This window comes from Pan troglodytes, chromosome 14 (genome assembly GCF_028858775.2).
Source record: "Pan troglodytes isolate AG18354 chromosome 14, NHGRI_mPanTro3-v2.0_pri, whole genome shotgun sequence".
Taxonomy (NCBI): Eukaryota; Metazoa; Chordata; class Mammalia; order Primates; family Hominidae; genus Pan; species Pan troglodytes.
Window position 1 is genome coordinate 52,228,128 of NC_072412.2, and position 25,570 is coordinate 52,253,697.

At 39.5% G+C, this 25,570-nt stretch overlaps 1 protein-coding gene across 8 annotated transcripts in view; it reads left to right on the forward strand.

Annotated features, from left to right (window-relative positions):
* The window catches only part of LRCH1 (leucine rich repeats and calponin homology domain containing 1), a 200,200-nt gene that overhangs the window by 81,930 nt on the left and 92,700 nt on the right, over positions 1–25,570 (forward strand). For all 8 annotated transcript variants that reach the window (XM_003314134.6, XM_009426931.5, XM_063792516.1 and 5 more), the window contains exon 2: positions 15,481–15,625. In XM_003314134.6, the coding sequence (XP_003314182.2) occupies positions 15,481–15,625 (145 nt within the window). The remainder of the gene's footprint in view (positions 1–15,480; positions 15,626–25,570) is intronic.

Sequence of the window (25,570 nt, forward strand, 5' to 3'; positions counted from 1 at the left end):
GTCAGAGTCTGAGTTACTTGAGGTTGTGAATTGAGTCTTATTTATGTCTGTCTCTAATATCTAGCATGGTATGTCTCATTTATAGCAGACATCTATAAATGATTGAGTAAGTGAGCCAACGTGTGGGTGGTTTTTCCTGGGGCGGGAAGGGTTGGGACGGTACCACGTAGTCAGTGTGAGCCTCCCTTCAGGCTCTTTGACTTTCCGATGAGCATGCTTACTGGTAGTGACTTCCCTTGACCCTTACCAGTTAGATACATGCTCTGGGACCAGAGCTGCAGAATATAAACCAGTAGTTTTAAAAAGTTATTATTATCTCCATAAAGATTGGGTTTTTTATAGGCACAGGTAACAAGGTTGAACACAACCAAGTGAACCCAGTGAATTATATTTATTTCAGTGAGGTGTCTGTATGCACTGTGGCCATCCCAGAGGCCTTACTTTCAATTCATATCCACTAACTCAAGGGGGCTTTACTGCCACCCAGCACTCACACCGCCGTTCTCTTCTGCAGAGACTTTCCCAGTCTGTTCACTACTTCATACTTTCTCCTGCACTTGAACCTTTAACATGTCTCCATCCCTGCCTCTCAGCTAACAGGGCTTGCAGGCAATTAGAAAGAGCTTCCCTGTGTACCTGCCACCACATCTTCTCAGTTGTCTGCATTCGCTGGCTAGTCTCCCTTGCTGTGGAGGAATTGTTGATGCCCCTGGGAAGGCCACACCCTCCACTTAAAAGATCCGGTCCCCTCCCACCTTTTTTTTTTTTTTTTTTTTGAGACAGAGTCTCGCTCTGGTGCCCAGGCCGGAGTGCAGTGGCACGATCTCAGCTCACTGCAAGCTCTGCCTCCCGGGTTCTCACCATTCTCCTGCCTCAGCCTCCCGAGTAGCTGGGACTACAAGTGCCCGCCACCATGCCTGGCTAATTGTTTTGTATTTTTAGTAGAGACGGGGTTTCACCATGTTAGCCAGGATGGTCTCGATCTCCTGACCTCGTGATCCACCTGCCTCGGCCTCCCAAAGTGCTGGGATTACAGGCGTGAGCCACCGCGCCCGGCCCCCTCCCACCTTTTTAAGGACATCACTCCATCAGTTGTCTCCTTTCTCTTCTGAATCATCAGTTTTCCCCTGGCCACCAAGCTATTCCCATCAGCATACAAACATGCTGATTTCTTCCCCCATACCATGCCCCTCTCCAGCTTCCATTTATCTGCTCTGTTTTACCTTGACTTGCCTGAACTCATTATAACTTATTCCTCTCCTTTCAGTCTCTCTCTTTGCAAAGTTTTTAAAGCTCTTAATTTTGGTAAGATATATACAACACAACATCCAACTTACCATGTCAACCTTTTTTTTTTTTTTTTTTTTTTGAGATGAAGTCTCGCTCTGTCACCCAGCCTGGAGTGCAATGGCACGATCTTGGCTCACTGTAACCTCTGCCTCCTGGGTTCAAGCGATTCTCCTACCTCTGCCTCCCGAGTAGCTGGAATTACAGGCATGTGCCACATGCCTGGCTAATTTTTTTTGTGTTTTTGTAGAGATGGGGTTTCACCATGTTGGCCAGGCTGGTCTTGAACTCCTGACCTCAAGTGATCCACCTGCCTTGGTCTCCCAAAGTGCCAGGATTACAGGCATGAGCCACTGCGCCTGGCCCATCTCAACCATTCTTAAGTGTGCAATTCGGTAATGTCAGTTACATTTACATTATTAAGCCACCAATCTGCAGAATGTTTTCATCTTGCAAAACTGAAATTCTGTACCCATTAAACATTAACACCTCATTTTTCCCTCCTCCAAGCCCTTGGCAACCATCCTTATACCTTCTATCTCTGTAAATTTGACTACTCTGGGTAATCGTCCATTCTCTCCTGAACCCACCTTCATCAGGCTTTTGCTCCTACATTCCCCCTCCACCACTTTTCTCAGGGTCACCTGTGGCCTCCACTTGCTGGATCTGACAGTCATTTCTCAGTCTTTGGCTGATTTGACCCGGCAGCAGCGATAGGAACAGTGGAGCACTCCCTCCTCTTTGAAACACTGTCTTCACTTGGTTTCCAGGGACCTTGCTGGCCTGTGTTTTCCTTCTTCCTCACAGACCACTCCCTTTTAGTGTTCTTCCTCTTGTTGCCTCTGTAGGTTGGAATGTCCCAGGGCTGAGTGCATGGCCCTCTTCTCTAATCTTCACTCACTCCTCTTTAGAGTTGATGTCTTTCCATGCCATTTATACTCTTACAGTTCCCAGCATTTGTCCCGAGGCCCAGCTGTGAACACTTCCTTACCTGCATATCTAATAGGTGTCTCAACATTTGCATCTCCAGAATGACTCTTGACCTGCCCCACAGTATCTGCCATAGGCTTCCACATCTGAGGATGGCAACTCCGTTCTTCCAATTTCTGAGGCCAAAATTGGGAATCATAATTGACTACTCTTTTTCTCTCAAACCCCCATCCAATCAGCAAATTCAGTTGGCTTTACTTTCAAAAGATACAACCTGAATGTGACCACTTCTTGTCACTTCCACTCTGCCACTCAGGTCTAACCACCATCTTACATTGCTTGGGTTGTCACCTCCTCCCTGGCCTCCCTGCCTGCCCTAGATTCCAAACACAAATCTAGCGAGAAGAGCCTATGAAAATGTGAGCCACCCTCTGCTCCAAGCCCTCCAGTGGCCAGGAAATGGCAGACTTTTACAGTGGCCGAAAGCTCTATGTGATTGCCTACTCCATGACCTCATTGGCCTCTTTTCTTGATTTTCTCACCCTTGTTCCCTCGCTGGAGTCCCACAGCCTTCCCTGGTGTGCCTGCAGTATGCCATCCTGCTGCTACCTTAGGGCTTTTCTGCTCTCTGTCCCTTTGGGGAAAGGCTCAGCCCTTAAGGATCCCGTGCTTTCCTCTCTTCTTTCCGTCAGCTCTGCACTCAGCTGTCACCTTGGTTGCGAATTCTTCCCTGGTCACCCTGTTTAAAGTTGCCACGCTTCTCCCGCACTTCGTAGTTTTTTTTTCTTCTTATTTTTCTTTCTAGCACTTACCACCCTGTAACATGCCGTATATTTTACTTGTCATTTGTGTTTGTATCACCCCACTGGAGGGTGAGTTCTAGAGAGCGGGATTTCTTTGCCAGCGTTCGCTGGATTTGCCCACTGCTTAGAACTATTTCTGGCGCATAGTAGGTACACAGCAAGTATTCCTTGAATGACTATAGAGAAGAAGCTTTCACAAAACAGAAAAGCGTAATTAATTGCCCACTTCAGCTTCCTAAACTGTAGGCTTCATTTGAAATTTCAAGTTCTTATTTTATCCAAAAGAGAACAAAGCTGAATTAAACATTGCTTCAAACGATATCTTTGAATCGTTTCCAAGAAGGATGTATAGATGAAATTATAATTTAGGTTGCTATGGATACATTTATACATATAAAATATTTATGACAAATATAGTATTTGTATTATATACAAGAAAATTACTATGGATTTGCAAATCGATTCATATAAAATTTACTTTCTTATGGGACATTAAATATATTACAGTAGCTTTGAATTTTCTGAATTATATTTACTTAAAAATGTCACTGGCAATACCTTTGAGGGTTACTTTTTTTGGATAAAACTTGTGGCAATAATTCCTCCTTTGACTTCTTCAGCAATATGTTAAAACTGGCACGGAACCTTTGAATAGCTTTTGAATTTTTATCTCGTTTGAAATTAACCAGTTACTGATGTAATTAATACCATATCGTATAAATTTTGAATTCTGCATGATTTCTACTTCAAAATGATGCCTGCTGCCTTCATTCTACTTTATGTTTAACACAAGTATTTGGAAAACCTGAGTAGTGGTTATCTGGCTTAGTGGAACTATAATTTACTCCAGGTAAAAAGGAGGATTCATTTCTTTGTCTTGGAAGTCTTTAAAAATATACTGATACATTTCCATCCCAAATTAGCACGTCTGTTAGAGGGACAATAATTTTATCTTTGCTAACTGAAGATCTTACATGGCCTCATGCCTAAGATTATTTACTACACATTGTATCAAATAAAAAAAGTATGATATGCCACTAAAAGGCTTTTTTAAATAGGAGAGATCTAATCAATCACATACGCGAACGTGCTGTTCATACTACAAAACCTCTAGATCCTCTTTACCTTTGCAAGAGGGGTGGGTAGTTTTGGCTTTCCTTATGTTTTTATTTGTTATTTGTGAAGTATATAATAAAAGAAAATCTAAGAAATTGAGGATTATGGTTAACTGAAGTGTAATAGACTGTTTCACGGTATATTTGACTTCAAAAGCTTCCAGCAAAGAAAAATCCTGGAAAAAAACTTTCTGGTTTGGTCATTTTTATTATAAAAGGCTTTCTATTTTCCAGCAAAGAACATTTCTTTTATGGTTAAGAGTTTCAATATTTATGTAATTAGCAACTCACAGCAGTGCCTTGTTTCATTCTTGATTCTAATCCTGGAATGATAACATACCAGCAAAGCAGCAGCCGTAGCGTCCACAGAGCCTACTTCTCTGCCTTTTTTTCTGTCTCCCTGTAGTGAGAAGTCCACTCTTTTCTCTGATCCCAGTGTAGTAATGTAAATTTGGGCATGCAGAAAGTCAATGTGCCTTAGCATCCTTGGGATTCATTTTCTTTGCATTTCCAAAATTACTCACCTTGTAGCAGTTGTCAGATCCCTTAATTAGTAACTAGTTTTCTTCGAATTATGGTATCACATAGACTGTCTGTGGTCTGGCTGGTAAGAGACTGTTACCAGCTGCTCAGCTTTAGTCAGGCAATAAGGTATTTGTTACACTTCAAATAATCATGTGATTTAGTGAAAGGCCATTTGAGCTCTAAAGCCTCGCAGTGGAAAGTTTCTGAGACCTCTGCCCTCCCTCTCACACCCCAGAGAATCCCTAGTCTCCTGCCTTCCTCTCATGCTATCTGCATGATTGCTGTTGGCCTGCTCGGCCAGGAAGATGGTCCGACACACACCCCTGTTCACTGCCCAGGGTCTCAGGATCCCTGTTCTAGGCAGAGTCCCAAGCAGTGTTGTACCTGCCAGGAAGCCCTTTGGGCTCTTCTGCACCCTTGGGGACCAGTGTCCCTACAGTAATCTGTACTCATGTTTATTCGCACACTTCTCTCTAGAATTTAAGTCACGAGCTGTGTGTCTCCCTTTCTGCACTCAGAGAGTATCAGAGGAGGCCTGGTGTCCTAGTTATATTTCATTTTTCAACTGTCATTTGTTGAACTCCAGACACTGCTAACTGCTTTGCATGCATCGTCTCACTTCTTCTTCCCAGTGTTTATAAGGTGCAACTGAACCAAGCCATATAGTTGGCACTGTGATAAGTGAGGGAATAGATACATTGATCATTGAATGGAGCTAGAGAAAACTGTTAAGTAAGTTGAGTACTAATTTAGTGGAAAGAGAAACCTTCAAACTAACTTACAGATTGTTCACTTATTGTACAAAACTATTATTTATTTATTTGTGTCTCATGGAACCCAGTAATAGCTAACATAATAATGATAGCAGTTATTCTTAGAGTGCTTCACTCTGTGGCAGGCACTGCTCTAAGGGCTTTATATGTATCATCCCATTCAGTCCTTTCACTAATTCAATGGAGCCAGTACTATTAATGTCCTCATATTACAGATGCAGAAATTGAGGCATAGAGAAATTAAGTAATTACTTCCAAGTTCATGCAGCTAAGTGGTGGGACCAGAGTTTGAACTCAAGCTGTCTGACATGAGGACCTGGAACCAGCCTGGGTTTCCAGCAAGATAGGACAGTGCCCATCTTGGGCTGGGTGGAAACATGGCACTGAAGACATGGGCTCTTCGTTCTGGAGAAAATATTAGGGACCTGGTCAGAGCTCACTTACTTTTAGTAATAAATATTCAATTCAACGAATATTTATTAAGCTCTTACTGTACAACAATGAACAAAGATCCTAATCTTCATGGAGCTTACGTTCTAGGAAGGGAAGAGAGAAAATTCACATCTATCTACATGACTAAATTGCATTGCTATGTTAGAAGGTTATTTATGTGCTAAGATAAAAAGAAAATGTAGAACAGAGGAAGAAGGTTAAGATGGTTATGAAAGAAGTTTTAAGGAGATGATCAGGGAAGACCTCATGGTTCATATTGGAGAATTGTTGATCACATTTCTGTTGTTTGACCTGACTTCTTTGTTGATCTCTTAAGAGATGCAGGCTGAGATCTTGACTCACTCAAAACTTGTAGGGAACTGCTTAATATTTCTGCCTATTTAACCCTGGAAGCGTTGGGTTGTTTGGTCTGCAGAGTCAGGGGTGAGTCAGCCCATGGGTTCTGCTTTATTGGCTGGGTAGCACTCCCTTACTGGAGGGCAGTTCTGAATGTGTGCCCCATGGGTGCTGAGTTATGGGCTGGGTGGGGTGTCTAGAGGAGTGGGAAGTGAGGGTCAGACACCGAGGACATTGCGGAGCTGAGAGAGGAAGTTCAGGATGGATAGAAAGATGTAGCTGAGATTCTTCTAGAGAGACCCTTGCCTGCCTAGGTGAAGATAGGGATGGATTGTCCAAAGAGGGCAGATGACCCTAGATCCTACCTCTACCCAAGGACTATCTTCACCAAGGCAGTGGTCCCAGGAAGAGTAGCAAGAGGGTGGAGATAACAGAGCAGCCCCCTCAGTACTGGGAAAACAGCAGGTTCCATGCACTTTTGTGGTGGGCCAGGGCTTTAGATGAGTGAATGACAGATTCACCTTTTACCCAGTTATTGAGACATCATGAGGAGTGTTAAGATTCTGAAAGTAAATTTCCACGATAACATGTTTATGGTGTCATTTGGTCTTCCTCTGTGGAACTGGTAATGATTTTGACTTTCAAGATGAGATCTTCTCTTCTGACCATAAAACAAGATGTTGCAAACGAGGTTCCCAGCTGTCCTGGTCTGTCGGCATGGCTGCTCGATGGCTCTGGTGGCTGATAATTCAGGATGTTGTTGCTGGAGAGTGGGGAACTCATCCAGATCCTCCTGAGACACCACTTTCCTTTTTCATGCAAAAACAACAACGTGCTTCCAATCGTGCTGACTGCACACCAGATTCCATTGACTGTTTTTCTACCCTACCCTGCTTATTTTTATTCATCTGGCTACTTTATTTTAGGGATTTGCAAAGCTTGTCTTGGCAGTGGTGACTCTTATTGTTTTATTTCTGGCTGCTCGGCTTTCATGTGAATGCTTCCATTAAGAGGCGGACGTGGGGAGGACGTGGTTCTGGGGTTCCGGTTTGCTGCCTAGGTATGTTTGCACAGATAGAGCTGTGGTGGCCCAACTCCACGCTGCAGAGCCAGACCTAGGCTGGGATTCCAGCAGGAAAGGACAATGCCCATTGTGGGTTGGATGGAGGATACGTGGCACTAAAGACATGTGCTCTTCTTTCTGGAGAAAATTTTAGGAACCTGGCCAGAGGTCACTTACTTTTAGTACAGAGCTATAGAAACTTTTTAATGCCTGGTGACCAGGCACCTGAAATGGGTCAGTCATTTTTTTTTCTTCTACAAGCTATACCCATATGAACAACTGATGTTGCCTGTATGCAGTTCTATGAGGCAGAATCAGTAGATTCAAGACAGGACTTTGGTGTCATACAAACCTGGATTAGTTCTTGGCTCTGCCACTTACTAACTCAGTGTCCTTGGACAAGTTACCTAACCTCTGTAGTCTTTAGTGCCTGCACGTGATTGGGAATTGTAACAGCACCTGCTTCACTAGGTTGTGATGAGGATTATGTGAGGAAAAAAACCCCACAAATTTTCTGTGATCATGGACAACTCAAAATATGCAAAACTCCATTCCAGGTCAGATTCTTGTTGCTCTGATTGTATCAGAAACTAGCTGAGGAGTTCAGAGTAAGAATCTAACCTAGCAATGCTTAATTCTGGATTGAGTAAGATTTTATTTCCCAAATTAGGTTATTTCTCAGGTACTAGCCTGGTATCCAAATCGGACCCTTTCTGGGAACTACCTCTGCTCTTAGGACAGCAGCATCTGTGGAGGATTGGTTTAGGTAGAGAGAGCAGAAATAGGTTGTGTCATCTGCTCACCTGGCTTTCCCATAGCACAGTGGGAATCAACTGGACATCTCAAGAATCCTGATGTCCAAGTCACGCTCTAAAGTTTCTGACTATGAACCCCAGGCTTTAGGATGTTAAAAAAAATTCTCCAAGTGATTGCAGTGTGCCAACAAGATTGAGAAACAATATACAAATAGCTCATAAGCCGATTCACTAACACCTCTATACAAGCATATTTATAATAGAATTAGAGCAATAAATAACAAAGAAATACACAAATTCTTTATCTGCATGTATCTCTAGCTTTTAAAAGCTTACTTATCTTTCTGTCACTCAGACCCTACTGTACCTTTTCACAGCCCCTTGCCCATTTGCTCCCTCTTATTTGGTTGCCGTTCAAGACAAAAATACTAGTTGCCTTTTTAACATTTTCCTGTTATCTATGAGCTCTTATTCTTTCTGTCTTTCCTGAGTGGGAGAACCTTCATTACTCACAACTTGATGTATCTGTCATTGTTAGTGGTGCTTCTGGCATGGCTCTGACCTTTCAAAGGCAGAGTTAGGAATGCTCATATCTCTCTGTGAACCATGAACGGACTGCCCTCTCATGTCTTTAATTCAATTAAGTCCTAGATTCATTCCTTCCTTTCTCTCTTTTTCTCTCCCTTTTAAAGAGGGACCAGACGCTGTTTTATTTCTTGGTTATCAGGACAGAAAAATTTTGAACATGTACGTATATCTTTCGCTCCCACTGTTTGTAAAGGGATTATCTGTTCTGGATTATCAGAATCAAAACATCTTGATCCACACTCACTTCCCCTTCCCTTCTAGGTGTCTTCCCCATGGTGTGCTCTCAAAGACACAAGATGATTTCCACATCAGCCTAAGCAAAGCATCAAAAAGCAAACATGCCCATTGTTTTTGCACCCTCTTCCTCTCTTCCGTTAACAAAGTTGAGGATTACATGATACTCAGAGAAAAAGCAAGTCATATATTTGGAAACCTATTAATCAAAATAGAGTGTTTATGTAAGGTTAATATAATCAGCAATTCGAGCCAAACTTCATGTTTTTACTTCTAGAATTAAGCCCATCAGCTGACCTATTTTTTTCAGTACTTTCCTTTTTTATCCATAATTTTCATCACTTTCTTACCTTCTGGGCTTATACGAAGACCATGTCGACTTTATTTTGGTTGAATTTTGGACACATAAAAGTGCAGTGAAGATTTCATTGCTGTATCTTCCTGATAATAAAGCTGTTCTTGCTTGGCCTTATTCCATGGAGAAAGAGTGGTCTTGTGTGGGGAGCTTTATCCATCGTTAGCGTTGGGCACAAAAGTGACAGAAGCTTTCAGAGCCTTAGTTTTGTCATCTTTAGGTTGGTGGGGCTACTGCTGCTACATGCAGTGGTTTAAATGAGGTGCCAGATGTGAAGCTCCAGTGTCAGGCATGCTTGAATTGGTCAATGCGTGGTAAACTTTGCCAGCTGTCATTCATCTACCTTCTCCCAAATGCCTAGCTCTTTATGTGCACCATTTTTAAAGCACAATTAGGGCATCCTGCCTTATGTTTCATTCTGGTTTTGCCTCATCTTACTTTTCAAAATTTAAACTCCTTGAAAGTAGGCCTGAAGTAGTTTTCCATTTCCGTAGATATCCCATCCTTAGTGTATGTTGAGGATGCATACATAATTCAGCAGGGAGTGAACTAAACTAAACAACAAAAAAAAGGAAAGCTTTTGTTTTTCTGTTTTGCAGTTTTGTTTTAACTTGGGTGATGCCGATCTGGGCAACTGTTTTTGTATAGCCAGTGAAAGTGTCTAAGCTGTGTGTAGATTTTGTAATATAGTTTCGTCCTTGTTAATGTAGAAATTGTAACACAAACCCAAGACAACAGGGGACCCATTGCATAGGTGAATTCTCACTAACTCAGTGGACAGGGTGGTCTGCCTGTTTGTCCCCCAATGTAGGCCTGGGCATGGCAGAAGCCCATTGTTACCTTATAACTTTATGAATGTATAATGTGTAGCCTGGCTCCTTTCAGAAAGGAATCCTAAAAAAGTACATCTAGAATAGCATAATTAAAAATAAGAATTAAAAGAGATCAGACACAACTTAAAATAATGGGAAAATGAAGGCTTTACTGGGTAAACCTCCTTTTCCTTTCAGCTAGCAGGACTAATCTCATTCCTTGAGAGGCTCTGACCAGCCCTTAGCACAGCTGCTTCTGGGATGCAGTCACACAGCCAGGGAAGAAATTACTTGGAAGGAAAAATGCCAGAGTTTTCCCTCAAACCTGGAGATTATGGAGGAAAAGATAAGAAGGGGGGAGAGCAAATATAATCTGTATTGTAAATAGTAATGAAAATACCAGACTGATACACTAATTAGTGCAATATTCTAGCATGTTTTTAGCAAATTGTTATTAATGATGCCATTAGTAAGTTTAGCCCAGAATTGAATATTAGCTGAATTTGTAAGTCATTTTGTAATTTATTTGTCTTACCATTACATTTTTCCCAACTTTGAAAACAGAACACTTTTAAAATTCAGATTATATGATGGAATATATATTCTACAGTGAAATGTCAAATTCATTAAAATAATGTGCCAATATTTAATTATAGTATTGGTGGGTTTATATTTTATAACTTCTTGTGATATTTAACTGCTGCTATTAATTATGATGATGAAACAAAATTTCTTGGATTTTGAATATTTTTGATTTAATATATTTGACTTCAGAATAAATTTGACTTATTCACATAAATCTTAGCTTTGAAAAGAATGTTAGAACTCATCTAGTTGTATATACTTTAATGTTACCTATTCAGAAACAGAGGTCTAGAAAATTGAGTAACTTTCTCAAACATCTCAGGTGGTCGTAGATTTAGAACTAGTCTTCTGCTCTCAGGTTAGAGTGGTTTCTATTATTAATTTTATGTCCCATTGTCCTTTAAAAGGTTCGTAGCTATGTGACAGTATTGCTACAAAAATACTATTTTCTTCTTGCTTAAAGAAACATTGGTGATGCTGAAATCACAGAAACCCTCTCATTACCTAAAATAGTTCTTGAAATATTCTACGCACATGTATTCTGTATCTTTTTCATTCAATTAGATAGTATAGTTCTAGCAATTCTCAGGAAAGGTTAAGTTTGGAATGTAAACTGGACCCTCAGTGGAACTTTCTTTGAGTTGAACCTGAAGGAAACCACACATATAAGTTTTCAGGGCAAACTTCCAGCACTGTAGCACATCAAGATCACTATGTCTAGTAAAGTGTTTCAGAAAGAAAGAACACAGGAGACTTCTGGAATTCTCTTCTATTTAGATTCTAAACATTCGTGAAAGGAGTGTTGCTTTAATATTTTCCTTAATTTAATATGAGGAACTTCACAGTTTGCTCTTGCCTCTTAATTCTTTTTAAGTGAAATGAAATTCTTTGTGTAGAGAAAGAGTAAGAATGCTGATGGGAGAATGAGACAGAGATGTGTATACACACATACACACAATTACATATGTTATCATAATATGTATATATTGTGTATCACAATGAAATAAGCAATGCATTGATATCTCTAAAGGCACAGAAGTATCTACAGTGAGTCTTCCTCCCATTCACTCCTGTCCTCCTAGCCAGAGATCCTCTCTCCAGAAACAACCAGTTTAAACAGTTTCTTGTGTAGCTTTCCAGACACAATCTACTTATATTTAAATAATTATGTAAATATTCATTAAAACCCACAAATACTATATGCACTGTCCTACAACTGTTTTTGTTTTTAAACATTTATAATCTATTTTGAAGTTTGTTTTGTATCAGCACATATAGAGCTGCTTCATTTATTTTTATGGCTGCATAGTATTAGTATTCCATTATGGAATATAATGTTTAATATTACATTCAATCACACAAAATAGAATTAATATTACATTAATATTGATTGATTTAATTTTAGCATATTTATGATGTTTGTTAATGGTATATTAATACTTAACCAGTCCTCTATTTTATTTGCTTTCCATCTTTTGCTATTTGAAACCATACTGACCAGGCACAGTGGCTCATGCCTGTAATCCCAGCACTTTGGGAGGCCGAGGTGGGCAGCTCACCTGAGGTCCGGGGTTTAAGACCAGCCTGGCCAACATGGTGAAACCCCATCTGTACTAAAAATACAAAAATTAGCTGGACGTGGTGGTGCATGCCTGTAGTCCCAGCTACTGAGGAGGCTGAGGCAGGAGAATTGCTTGAATCCAGGAGATGGAGGTTGCAGTGAGCTGAGATCACACCACTGCACTCCAGCCTGGGTGACAGAGTGAGACTCCAACTCAAAAAAAAAAAAAAGAAACCATGCTAAAAGTATGTCATTTGCATATGTATAAGAATATCTGTAGATGAGAAAGACTGCTAGGTTAAAGTGTATGTGTATTTGTAATATTTACAGATATTACCAAAAAATGTCCTTCATTTACATCACCATGGCCTCAGCATTACAATGTGTTTATCAGATTTTTTTATATTCACAATTCTAATAGATGAAAAATACTATCCCATTTAGTTGTAATTTGTGTTACTCTAATTTGAGTGTGGTTGATCCTTTTTTTCATATGATTAAGAGCCATTCGTATATCATTTTCTGTGAGCCATCTGTTCATATCTATTTTTCTTTTCTTGTTTATGATTTGTCTTATTTCTGTCAACTGTAGAAGCTCTTTCTGTGTATAAAAAATGTGCCTATTAGGTTTAGGAATTGTAGAACTTTCCATCCTCCCCCATTCCTTGATTGTCATATATGTTTATGGTGAAGTTTTTGTTTTAAAATGCCATACTTTTTTGTGTGTGTTGAATTTGGCACTCTGGCTTTATACTATTCATACAAAGCCTTCCCCATTCTGAGATCATAAACACAACCCATGCTGTCCTGGTGCTATTACAGCTTCCCTTTTCACAGTAGATCTCTGATTCAACTAGACTTTATTGAGATAAAAGGTGCGAGATAGGTAGTCGTCTTTTTTTTTTTCGTTGTAAATGGCTATCTAGTTTTCTCGAACTACTGGCCTTGTGTCTTTTCCCTGTTGATTTGAAATGCCACCTTTATTGCACACTTCAGTGGTTCCCAACCTTTTTGGCACCAGGGACTGGTTTTGTGGAAGACAGCTTTTCCCCAGACCGGGGTGGGGGATGGTTTCAGGATGACTGAAGCGCATTACTTTATTGTACACTTTATTTCTATTATTACTACATTGTAATATATAATGAAATAATTATATAACTCACCATAATACAGAATCAATGGCAGCCCTGACCTTGTTTTCCTGCTCTAGAAGGTCCCATCTGAGGGGGATGGGAGACAGTGACAGATCATCAGACATTAGATTCTAACAAGGAGCACGCAACCTAGGTCTCTTGCATGCACAGTTCACAATAGGGTTCATGCTCCTATGAGAATTCAATGCCCCAGCTGATCTGACAGGAGGCGGAGCTCAGGCAGTAATGTGAGCAGTGGGGAGTGGCTGTAAATACAGATGAAGTTTCACTTGCCAGCCTGACACTCACCTCCTGCTGTGCAGACCTGTACCAGTCTGGTCCGTGGCCTTGATTTCCATATGTATGTCTCTTGACCCATTTCCCATCTTAGTAATTCATGCCATTGACCTTCCCATCTATCCACCACACTGCTCTATGATGTGTTTTTAATATCCAGGCGAACTCATCCTCTCAGGGCTGTTCTTTGTTGAGAAATACTTTACTGTTTTCACATTATTTAACCATGAGATCTTTAGAATCAACTTGTGCAATAACCCCAACAGTTTTTTTAAAATTCTGGAAGTATTTTTTTGTTTAAATTGGAAGTGCCTTAAATTATATAGATATAATCGAGATAATTGTCATCACCTTTTAAAATTTTGCCTTAGTAGCATTTTAAAGTTTTCTTCATATAAATTTTGCATATTCCTTAAGATTTGCTGGGGATTTTGCCCTGTTGCTATTATCATAAATTATATCTCTTCTTTTGTGTCATTTTGCTGGTGTGTGTAAAATATATAAAATATCCCTTAATAAGGTTGTTTAAAAATTAATACCAAATGCCTTTTACATATCCTTGAAGATGATCATATATCATTTCACTTTGGTCTATTTATAAGGTGAATTGTTTTGATAGTATAAGACCCTCGTGTTCTCTATGAACCCATAAAAAAGGACGATTTTATGTTCTTTGCAGGGACATGGATGAAGCTGGAAACCATCATTCTCAAAATTATTCCTTGAAAGTTTGTTAGAATTCTCCCTCTGAAGCTATCTCATCCTGATTTTGCTTATTTGTATATTTATTTATTGGAGGGAAGGTGGCTCTTTAACATCTATTTCATCTGTGATATTGACATATTTACATTTTCTGTGTTTTCTTTGGCTAAGGTGTGGTTCCTTAAGTATATGTTACATATTATTTACTGAAAATCTTCAGTTACTGTTTGAGTCTCTTCTGATACAGGGTGAGGTTATCTCTTATTGTTGAGTTGTTTTCAAAAGTAGTGGTTCTTTCCTTATAGTCTATGTTTTATGGAATTTGACAATCATGTCTCCCATTCATTTAGATATTAAGATATTAAGGACTATTGCATAATCTTATCATCAGGATGGTAATACTGTAGGCCGTACTGTATGATTACGCTGCTCTGGGGACTGTGATTGCTTTCTTTGGTACCTTTGCCCAGTGGTGTCCAGTTTTACTGCTGATTGTGCTTCATAGTGTCAGTTCTTAACAGATACAGTTTATCTCAGTCTTATATATTATAGGCTCTCAGTAATTCTAGTGAGTAAAGTACTTGGTTATTGTCTGTTATGGGTTCATTTGTAAAGGATGTAAAAGACATGTTCCTACAAAAATTAGCCAGGCATGGTGGTGCATGCCTGTAGTAGACCCAGCTACTCCAGAGGCTGAGGTAGAAGGAACACCTGAGCCTGGGAGGTTGAGATTGCAGTGAGCTGAAATCGTGCCACTGCAGTCTGGTATAGGCAACCAAGTGAGATCCTGTCTCAAAAAAAAAAAAAAAAAAAATTGAATTAATAATTTTGGTAAATATATATGTATTCAGATACGTTAAAGGATAGCATTTTGCATACTTGTCTGGTAGAATGAGTTGGAAATAATTTTTAGTTACAGTAAAAAGTTCTTTAGAGAGCTAAAAAGTTTTAGTGGTATTTTTGCTTTTCCAAATACCACATGTCCCAGAATTTGGCAAGGAAATAGAAAAAGGAAATAGAAATCACAGTGCTGTAGTAACAGAGGTGCAAAAAAAAAAAATGATAATGTTGGTCAAAATGTATAATGTTAAGAAAAACAGTGTTTGTGGTTAATAAAAGTGTATTGATTTTGTTCAAATTTTGTTGAGAAAATATTCTCTCCTTTTCTTATAGACTTATCTAAAAACAGACTGGTTGAAGTTCCAATGGAATTGTGCCATTTTGTATCACTGGAAATTCTTAATCTGTATCACAACTGTATCAGAGTCATTCCTGAGGCCATCGTTAATCTGCAGATGCTGACTTACCTGAACTTGAGGTAGGTTAAACATAAAAGTTGTAATCAAATTCAATGAAAGAAATAAAAAACTTATGCTTTCATTTCTATCCATTTTTTCCCCTTTTTGCAATTCTTGATTTTTCTTTGATGTAGATCACACACAGATGTTTTAAGTAATAACTTTTCTAATAAATTTGTAATGTTGTTAATACTGTCCTTGGTGCTAGACTTCCCTGAATGTGAATAAGACAAGGTTTTTTTTTTAAAAAATGATTTATATTATATCATTTGTTCTCTTTGTCTAATTGGCATTTGTAAGGTTGTAGTTATGTTGTCTTCAAGTATTCATGTAGATTTTGGAGGAGGAAGTATAAAGGAAGTGAAAAAGAGTTTGGTTGTCAGGACAAACAAGGAGCAAAAAAAAAAAACGAGAAAGCCTGGGTGATCTTTGGCAATTATTGGTAACATTGGGCTTTGCTACCTAGTACTAATTGAGCCCATTCACTTTAAGCCTTCTTAAGAAAGTTGAGGAGCACTGAACAACTCTAGCCAGATACAAAGTTTGCTATCTATCTTTACATCCCGCTAACTTAGGTCAGTGTTTGCTGAGCATGGTTTAGTAATGTGCATTGATTGATTATGCACAACATAATATCATATATTAATGCCCCTGAGTAGCTCTGATATTAAGAAAATCAGTTATTTTAAGGCCTTGGTTTTAGACTTTGCAGCTAGGTTCTCTGGTCAAATTCTAAATCCTTTCCCCATATCTGGGATGTCAGGAGAGAAAGGGAAACTGTTTCATCAAATATATCTTTACGGTGAATACAAGATCCCCAATTGCAAGCCTGAATGTAGCCTTTACTCATGTCATTGCATCATGTTAGTGTGCAAAGGGGAGCAAGACTTGTGTTGAATAACAGATATACCCAACATCAAAGTTCAGAAAGTTCAATGAACCAGGTATAATGTCAGTGGTTTTTTAGTTTTGATTTTAGTTTTGATTTAGTTGGCTACTGAAAATTACTGGTTTTGTCTTGTTTTCCTTGCAGTCAAAAATGAGTTTCTGGCCGGGTGTGGTGGCTCAGGCCTGTAATCCCAGCACTTTGGAGGCCGAGGCGGATGGATCGCCTGTCAGGAGTTCGAGACCAGCCTGGCCAACACGGTGGAACCCCCGTCTCTACTAAAAATACAAAATTAGCTGGGCGTGGTGGCGCATGCCTATAATCCCAGCTACTCACGAAGCTGAGGCAGGAGAATCGCTTGAACCCGGGAGGCAGAGGTTGCGGTGAGCCGAGATAGCGCCATTGCACTCCAGCCTGGGTGACAAAAGCGAAACTCCATGTCAAAAAAAAAAAAAAAAAGAGTTTAAGTTGCATTTCTGTAGAAGTGCTTTTTTTTTTTTTTTTTGATATGCAGTCTCACTCTGTCACCCAGGCTGGAGTGCAGTGGCGCCATCTCAGCTCACTGCAAGCTCCGCCTCCCGGGTTCACACCATTCTCCTGCCTCAGCCTCCCAAGTAGCTGGGACTACAGGCGCCGGCCACCAGGCCTGCTAATGTTTGTTTTTTTGTTTTTTTGTTTGTTTTTTGTTGTTTTTTTTTTTGAGACGGAGTCTTGCTCTGTTGCCCAGGCTGGAGTGCAGTGGCGCGATCTCGGCTTACTGCAAGCTCCGCCTCCCGGGTTCACGCCGTTCTACTGCCTCAGCCTACTGAGTAGCTGAGACTACAGGCGCCCGCCACCACGCCCGGCTAATTTTTTGTATTTTTAGTAGAGGCGGGGTTTCACCATGTTAGTCAGGATGGTCTCGATCTCCTGACCTCGTGGTCCACCCGCCTCGGCCTCCCAAAGTGTTGGGATTACAGGCGTGAGCCACTGCGTCCGGCCAAGTGTATTTGGTTTTTTTTTGTTTTTTTATTGTCAGGGTTGAAAAAAATCCTAGCAGGTTTTTAAGTAGCCTTAACTTCTTTTTGGTAAATAAGGTGTAGGTTACTGTTAGGATCGTCTGGAGGCTCATATATCTAATCTTCACTTTTGCAGATTTCTAACTTATCTGACCATTTTGAATTTTCTTACTGTTTCTGCCATAGTGGGGTGTTAATAACCTTGGAATTTCCTGGTGCAGCAAGCATAAGTGTCTATAGAATTTGGGTCAGTATCTCCTAAGACATCTGTACTCAAATTCCAACATATACAGGGGAAAGCATGTGTAGTTGGTCTGTTTACTTAGCTACTCCTGTCCTGCTGGGACATTTTCACTGCTGGTAGTCCTGGATGCAGTCAGTCTATATATTTAACTTTGCATTGTTGTATTTAGTCCGTGTTCATTGAGAAGCTTTTGGGTATAGATAACATTTTACTTTTACAATGATAGGGATTTTAAAATGCTAATCACACTAAATAATGTCATCTTAAAATGTATATTATATTTTTAGAACATTAGTAAAATGGTTTTGGTGTGACGGTTTCCATGTCACACCTAGTTGAGAATAGATTATTGCTGTCTTCAGATGGATAGGAAGAATATATTGCAGTATGGATCTGAGGATGTTTTAAGGCAAAGACTGAGAATTCATTGAAACGGATCATGGCTGAAGAGGACCATGTGGTATGTTATAAACAGTTTTGTGATGAATTCCTGGGTAATGGAAAGGAAAAAGAATATAGGAAGAGGCTGTTAAGCATCTAACTCTTCAAATATGGTTTACAGTCTGTAATTTTTAGCTTCCTGGTTGCATCTGTTTTCTCCCACTTACATGGGTCATTCTGTTTTTGTTCTGTTTTTCTTTGCCCACTTCTCCTACTTTTAATATTACCATGTTTGAGACCTATTCTCCCATACTGAATCATGTGCTCTTTGAAGGAATTTGACAAATAGAGAAAATTTGAGGAAAAGCTTATCTCACAGAGGTATTGTATAAAGATAGCTATCCTCTAAAGTTGTTGAAAGCCAGATACTATATATACATATATAATTATTTTCAAAACCTCCTATAAAATTTTTTACATGAGTATAAATGTATAACATAAAATAGTAGGCTGGGCGTGGTGGCTCACGCCTGTAATCCCAGCACTTTGGGAGGCCGAGGCAGGCAGATCCCTTGAGCCCAGGAGTTCGTGACCAGCCTGGGCAACATGTTGAAACCCTGTCTCTACTGAAAAAAAAAAATACAAAAAGTAGCCGGGCGTGGTGGCGTGCACCTGTAGGCCCAGCTACTTGGGAGGCTGAGGTGAGAGGGTCTGGGAGGTTGAAGCTGCGGTGAGCCGTGATTGTGCTACTGCATTCCAGCCTGGGCAACAGAACAAGACCCTGTCTCAAAATAAAGAAAGAAAGAAATAAAATAAAATAAAAATATTAATGAGAGTAATCTTTAAAGTAATCAGAAAGCTGGTCCTCTTGTGTTATTCAATTACAAGGCCTTTAATTCCTATTTGATTACTGGGTATAGTTGAAACATGTCTTCTAGGAATTGGACCCTTGAAATTGAGATATTTATCAGATTTGATGTTGAATGCAATATAGCTTTTGACTAAAAGATGTATTAGTATCTGTGAAACAGTGACTGTCACATTTGTTTACTTCCAAATATGTAATTGTATCTAGAAAATACCAGTGGCATCTAATAAAATTCTTTTGAAGTCTTCTCAGATGTTGAGTAGTATCATCCACATGATAGTGTTGTCTGTGTGAGTTCTTCCTGTCCACAAACTACCACCCCACTCCCAGCCATCCCTAAGCCTGGTAAGCAGGAGGGACTCAGAATATCCTGCTTGTGTGTGATGACAACGTGATGTCTCCTCCACAACAACCAGGGTTAGCCATGGTGGCCTTTTCACGTCTTTTCTGCTCCTCCTGGATATTATTAAGTTAGCAAAATAAAATATATATTTTGTTGGGTATGGTGAAGGGTCGTAGTGGACTTCATTGACTTTTGACCTTTGGGGAGAGACTGCCAATCCCCTCACTTGAAAAGGACACAGAGACTTAGGATGCTGCAAACACACCACTTTGTAGAAGAGCTAATCTAGTGTTTTTTCTTCAGTAGTTATAAATGGGATAGTATGCCAAAGAAAAAACTTAGATATCCAAGATAGAAGTATATAATCAATGCAGGACATTATCATTAATTTTGATGTATGGGGAAGTCGGTGTGAATTTCTTAAAATTAAAGAAACTGTAAATTGCTTTTGAGCTCACACTTAAGGTAGATGATATCAAGTATAGTATGATCTGAAAGAGCTTTAACAAATAGGCAAGTATATCTGATTTTATAAACAAGTACCCTAAAATACTTTCTTTTCTGTAGCACTTAGAAATTTTCCTCTTATTTCTATTAATTGAAAAGAAAGACTTGTTAGATCAAATAGTGCCAAGAAGCTGGTTTTCAAATTTTCACAGATTTTGTCTGTCTGTACTTAAAATCAATGTGACCTCACTGTATTTAGATTTTTTTCTTCTCTCAATAAATTGCATGTAGAAATTACTAATTTTGTATATTCCAAAGTAGGAAGATGCCATATGAAGCTACTTTGAATTCATGGGAAACATTCAAAACTGATTACACCCTCTGGGGTATATGGTGTATTTCAGCTGAGTAAACAGCCATAAATATTTGATAGTGATGGTGATAGTGATGGTGATGATAATGATGATGACTATGATGGTGGCGGTGGTGGTGATATGTCACTGCCTAACCAGCTTCTTGGCTGATATGTTGTCTTTAAATGTCAAAAGGCTGCTTGTTGCCAACAACCTCTAGTCCTAAATTAGAGATAAATTTAATTAGCACATGAAAAAAATCCTTACTGTGAAGTGCAGTTAAAAACACTTACATATTTTTCACATTTTCTCACATGACAGAAATGTTATGTTTGTGGAAAATATTAATTTACTGCTGTTTATGTAGCCTGTGTTTGAAGGATTTGGGCTTTTAATCTTTGCCTCTTGGCGTTCACAACAAAAGGTTATGTTAGTTTAGTATATGTGCCACTGTGTCTTTTCCTGTTATAAAGTGTCTTAATCCAAGACATGTGGCCAAGAACAATAAAAATGATTAAGCAAGATTTGTTCCTATAGAGGAACCAACACTTTGAACCTGAGTTACACAGGAAAGCCTCACAAAGTTTAAAATCTATTTTAAGATGCTGGAGAGTTTGTTGTTGATGAGCCTCATGAAGAAAATGTACCGTAGGAAAATAAAATAACCCAGACTAGCAAAACTCTTGGCAATAGTAGGAGTGTTGTGAATCTAAGAATAGGGACCTTGGTTAAAAAGTCTCATTTCAGCGTTAGCGGCTGCCAAGAAATGAAAGTTCTGTATAGTATTTGATCATATTGCTTCCAGAAGTCGTGGTGAGTGCTTTTACTTTTCTAGGGTGAAATACACTCAGCTAGGCCTGGTTTATTCATTAGAAGCCCCAACCTCTCCCAACCTACTAGGAGTGGGTTCTGAAGCATTGCCTGTAAAGAACAGGGCGGTCTCTTGAACAAAATGTTATCACACCATAAAAGGAATCTGTTTTGGCTGCTTTCTCTGCAGCCTGGCATTCTTTTTGGCTGCTGAACAATGTGCAGAAAGAGCCAGCTTCCTGATGGTCCTATAACCCGTATCCCCACATTCCTCTGGGAGTCACACTGAGAAGTCATCTTGGATTGGGACAAGCGTCTTGCATGCTAGGGTTGCCTTAGAAAACACAGACTTTATACTTTTTTTGTTGTGAACTAAAAATTAAATTTACCTACATTTCTTCTTACTTGTAGAAGAAATGTCTTCTCTCCTTGCACTGACAATTCTAAAGAAAGTCTCAATTGTAGGCTAGTGTTTCTTCTCTCTTAAAAAATGAAAGAATTGATGATGTCTTCCTAAACTGGAAAGGAGGAGGAGTTTTGTTCAATTCGATAAAAATGTGTATCCCACATTCTTTCATGAAGATCTTACCCCATTCAAAGAGAAAATGAGAACACTTTAGTGTGTATATTAATGTATATATTTTCGAGCTGGTCTTTGGTAGCCAGGTTTTGTTTTGTGAAATGATAGATCAGCAGAAAGACACCAAAAACACAGTGAACTGAACTGGAGTTTGAAAGTGAACTGACTTAAAATTTGAAAATATTTTTCACAGGATAGCAGAGTTGGAAGAGGCCATTGGAGTCATCCAGTGCATATGCACGGCCAACCATGTGGAGTTTACGCTTTGCCTTTTCTAGTGCTCACTGGGCATCTATTTTCAAGGTGGAACCCGTAGCCAATGGTCCCTAAAATTATTAATGTGTTTATAAATTATTGTGCCTGTAAAATTATGTCCATTGCCATTGGTAGCTGACAGGCTTTATAAAGTGTGAATGAGTGAATGATTGGCTATTTCTTATCAGATTGAATTCCTTTTAGGATAGTTCATATTTGGCATAACTTCCAAAGAGGATTTTCCCATTATTACATATCACCTGATCATAGCTGTTGTTTTGGATCAGTGTGTATTGAAAAAAAGAACAGAGAGACACAAAAGGGATATTATGACTTTGATAACTACAGTAGTGTCAGAATGTGTTGGTTTTGTTTTCAGTTCTGTTTCTGATCTTAATAGAGTTGTTAAGATCTTTGTGCAGCAGGTTAGTGCTCTGGAACTGAGGTAAATACCCACTCCTAATTCAATTGTATATATTTTTTTGTTGTATATATTATTTTGTTTATAATATATATATTGTCAAAGTTTATTCTGCCAGCCCCAAATGAACAAGTTCCAAATTGCATTTATTTGTCTAATGAGACAGATAAAAAGCACTGTGAAACATTGCCATTTCATCAATAATCAACTTACTATATATCCTCTAAGAACACTGCACTTTACTAAGTTCTATAACAAGTGCTGTAGAGAAAAAGAGAGATTTTTTTTTTTTTTTAAACATACATATATAAAAGGTGTGGATTTTGGGGATCATCACCACCACCACTTTTTTTCTTTCTTCTTTCATTTTTACTTTTTCTTTTCTTTTATTTTTTTTTTATTTTTATTTTTATTTTTTTTTTTGAGGCAGGGTCTTGCTCTATTGCTCAGGCTAGAGTGCAGTGGTGTGATCACAGCTTACTGCAGCCTTGACCTCCCTGGGCTCAGGTGACCCTTCCATTTCAGCCTCACTAGTAGCTGGGACTACAGACGTGCGCCACCATGCCCAGCTAATTTTTTTTTTTTTTTTTTGGTAGAGATGGAATTTTGCCATGTTGTCCAGGCTGGTTTCGAGCTCCTGGGCTCAAGTGATCTGCCCACCTTGGCCTCCCAAGGTGTTAGAATTACAGATGTGAGCCACCATGCCTAGCCACCACTACTTCTTAATAGCTAAATAGGATTTAAGATTAACCATCACACCATCAGATCTGAGCCCTTCAACAACCCTTAACTTTGGATAGGAAATAGGAAAGTGGTTTATCCCTAGGCTACACTATTTCATAATTAAGAGAAATGAATGAGATATATTTCTTTGACATTTTATAGGTCACTAAGCACTTTCACCTCTGTTACCTTGTTGAACATGATCTCTATTGCATTTCATGCCCCTTAAGACAGTTTCATAATTGTGAAAATAGTTGTTAGGGATTTTCCAAGGGAACAACATCAGTATTTACACAAGGAAGGCCTTTGTATTTTTAAAATTTCTACTGTAGCTATAATTGGTTCCCATTGTTATTTCTGATACTATAAATTTGTGCATTCTTTTTCTTTATCCACTGTTATGGAAGATGGTGTGTTTTAATAACTTTTTTTTAACTTGGCTTTTGATTTTGGATATTTTGCTCATTGATTACCAGTGATTTTTTCTTTTCTTACAGGAGCATTTAAGTCCACAATTTCCCTGTGCATAGTGCTTTAGCTGACTCCTAAAAGTTCTGCTATGCAGTGGTTGTTAATCACTCCCAGGCTTTTCTACTTTCCATTATTACTTCTGTGGCTTGTGAGTGTTAAATTTCTTTTTATTTTCATTTTTGGTGATGGGCAGGGTCTTGCTCCATCACTCAGGCCGGAGTGCAGTGGTGCGATTACGGCTCACCACAGCCTTGACTTCCAAGGCTTAAGCTATCCTCCCACCTTAGCCTCCGCAGTAGCTGGGACTACAGGCATGCACCACCATGCCCAGCTAATTTTTAAATTTTTTTGTAGAGATGGAGTCTCGCTCTGTGGCCTAGGCTGGTCTCAAACTCCTGGACACAAGTGATCCACCTACCTCAGACTCCCGAAGTGCTTGGATTACAGGCGTGAGCCACCACACCTGGGCTAAATATTTATAGAACAGTTTTTAAAGTTATCTTTAAAAGTTTACTTTTAATTTAGTTATATTGTGTCAGAGAATATTATCTGTTTGAAATAGATTCATTGATTTGGTCAAGTTTTGCTATGCATAGTTAATTTTGTAAATATTCCACATACGCTTGAAAACAATATATGTTTTCTAAGTCTGGTATGCAGGGTTATAGTAAGTACAGCAAATTTAACATTTTAATTTGGGGTTTCACATTTCCTCCATTGTAACACATTTTGCATCTGCAGGTCTGCAGGCAGAGATAACCTGGAAAGGTACATTAGACAAGGCACCTGGTACTCTTTTTGCCTGTTGCAAAATTGTTCACAATTTTTTTTCTGATACTCCAAATACTTCAGATTTATTTATTTATTTATTTATTTATTGAGACTTGTTGAGTCTTGTTCTGTCACCCAAGCTGGAGTGCAGTGGCATGATCTTAGCTCACTGCAGCCTCCGCTTCTTGGGTTCAAGCGATTCTCCTGCCTCAGCCTCCCGAGTAGCTGGGATTACAGGCTCCCGCCACCATGCCCGGCTAATTTTTGTATTTTTATTTGAGACAGGGTTTCACCATGTTGGCCAGGCTGGTCTCGAATTCCTGACCCCAGATGATCCGCCCCTCTCAGTCTCCCAAAGTGCTAGGACTGTAAGCGTGAGCCACTGCGCCCAGCCCAAATACTTCAGATTTATATCACCACATACAAGAATTGTGCACCTTCATGAACTATTGGAACAGGTCTGTAGGTAGCAAAAAACCAAAAAGAATGAAAAGAATATCAGCAGTGATATTCAGTGGGGATGGTGAAATGTTTCCTTTCAGATCGTGTGTCCTAAGAACTGGGAAAGCTTGTTTGTGTGTGGGTGGCTGTGAGGGGTGGGCTGAAGCAGTAGCTAGTGTTTTAGGGCAGTTCATTTACTTTTGTTCAATCAATAATTTGAATGGGTGATCTTCAGGGAATTTAAGTAAACTGTTATGAGTTGTGGCCCCTCAAGTAAATTAGTCCCAGAACCAGACCCTTGTGACCTCAGTACCAGTAGGAGAGAACAGCCTGGGATTTTCAGCAGAGGCAACCTTTGAACATTTGACCACGGTGCCAAAAATCTGCAAGCAGTTGTTTACAGAATTCTTAGGACCAGCCTGGAGTCCTTTCATTCCACCTTGCATGATAAGATCGGTAAAGGAAGTCTCACTTTCTGTATTCCTTAGGAGTCACTTTTTTTTTTTTTTTTTTTTTGAGACAGGCTGGAGTGCAGTGGCGCGATCTCTGCTCACTGCAAGCTCTGCCTCCTTGGTTCACACCATTCTCCTGCCTCGGCCTCCCTAGTAGCTGGGACTACAGGCGCCCGCCACCACGCCCGGCTAATTTTTTGTATTTTTTTTAGTAGAGACAGGGTTTCACTGTGTTGGCCAGGATGGTCTCGATCTCCTGACTTCGTGATCCACTCACCTCGGCCTCCCAAAGTGCTGGGATTACAGGCATGAGCCACCGCGCCTGGCCTAGGAGTCAATAAGTTTTTTTAACTTAGATTTTTAGAATCCCAGAAGGAAATATCTGCTGCCACAGCACTTTAAAAATACATGATCGGCCGTCTCAAAAAAAAAAATGTATATATATATGATCAATGTCCAGGTAGGATGTAGGTGATACCAGCTTAGAGAGAAGTTGGCTAGTCTTGTTAGACATAAAGTCT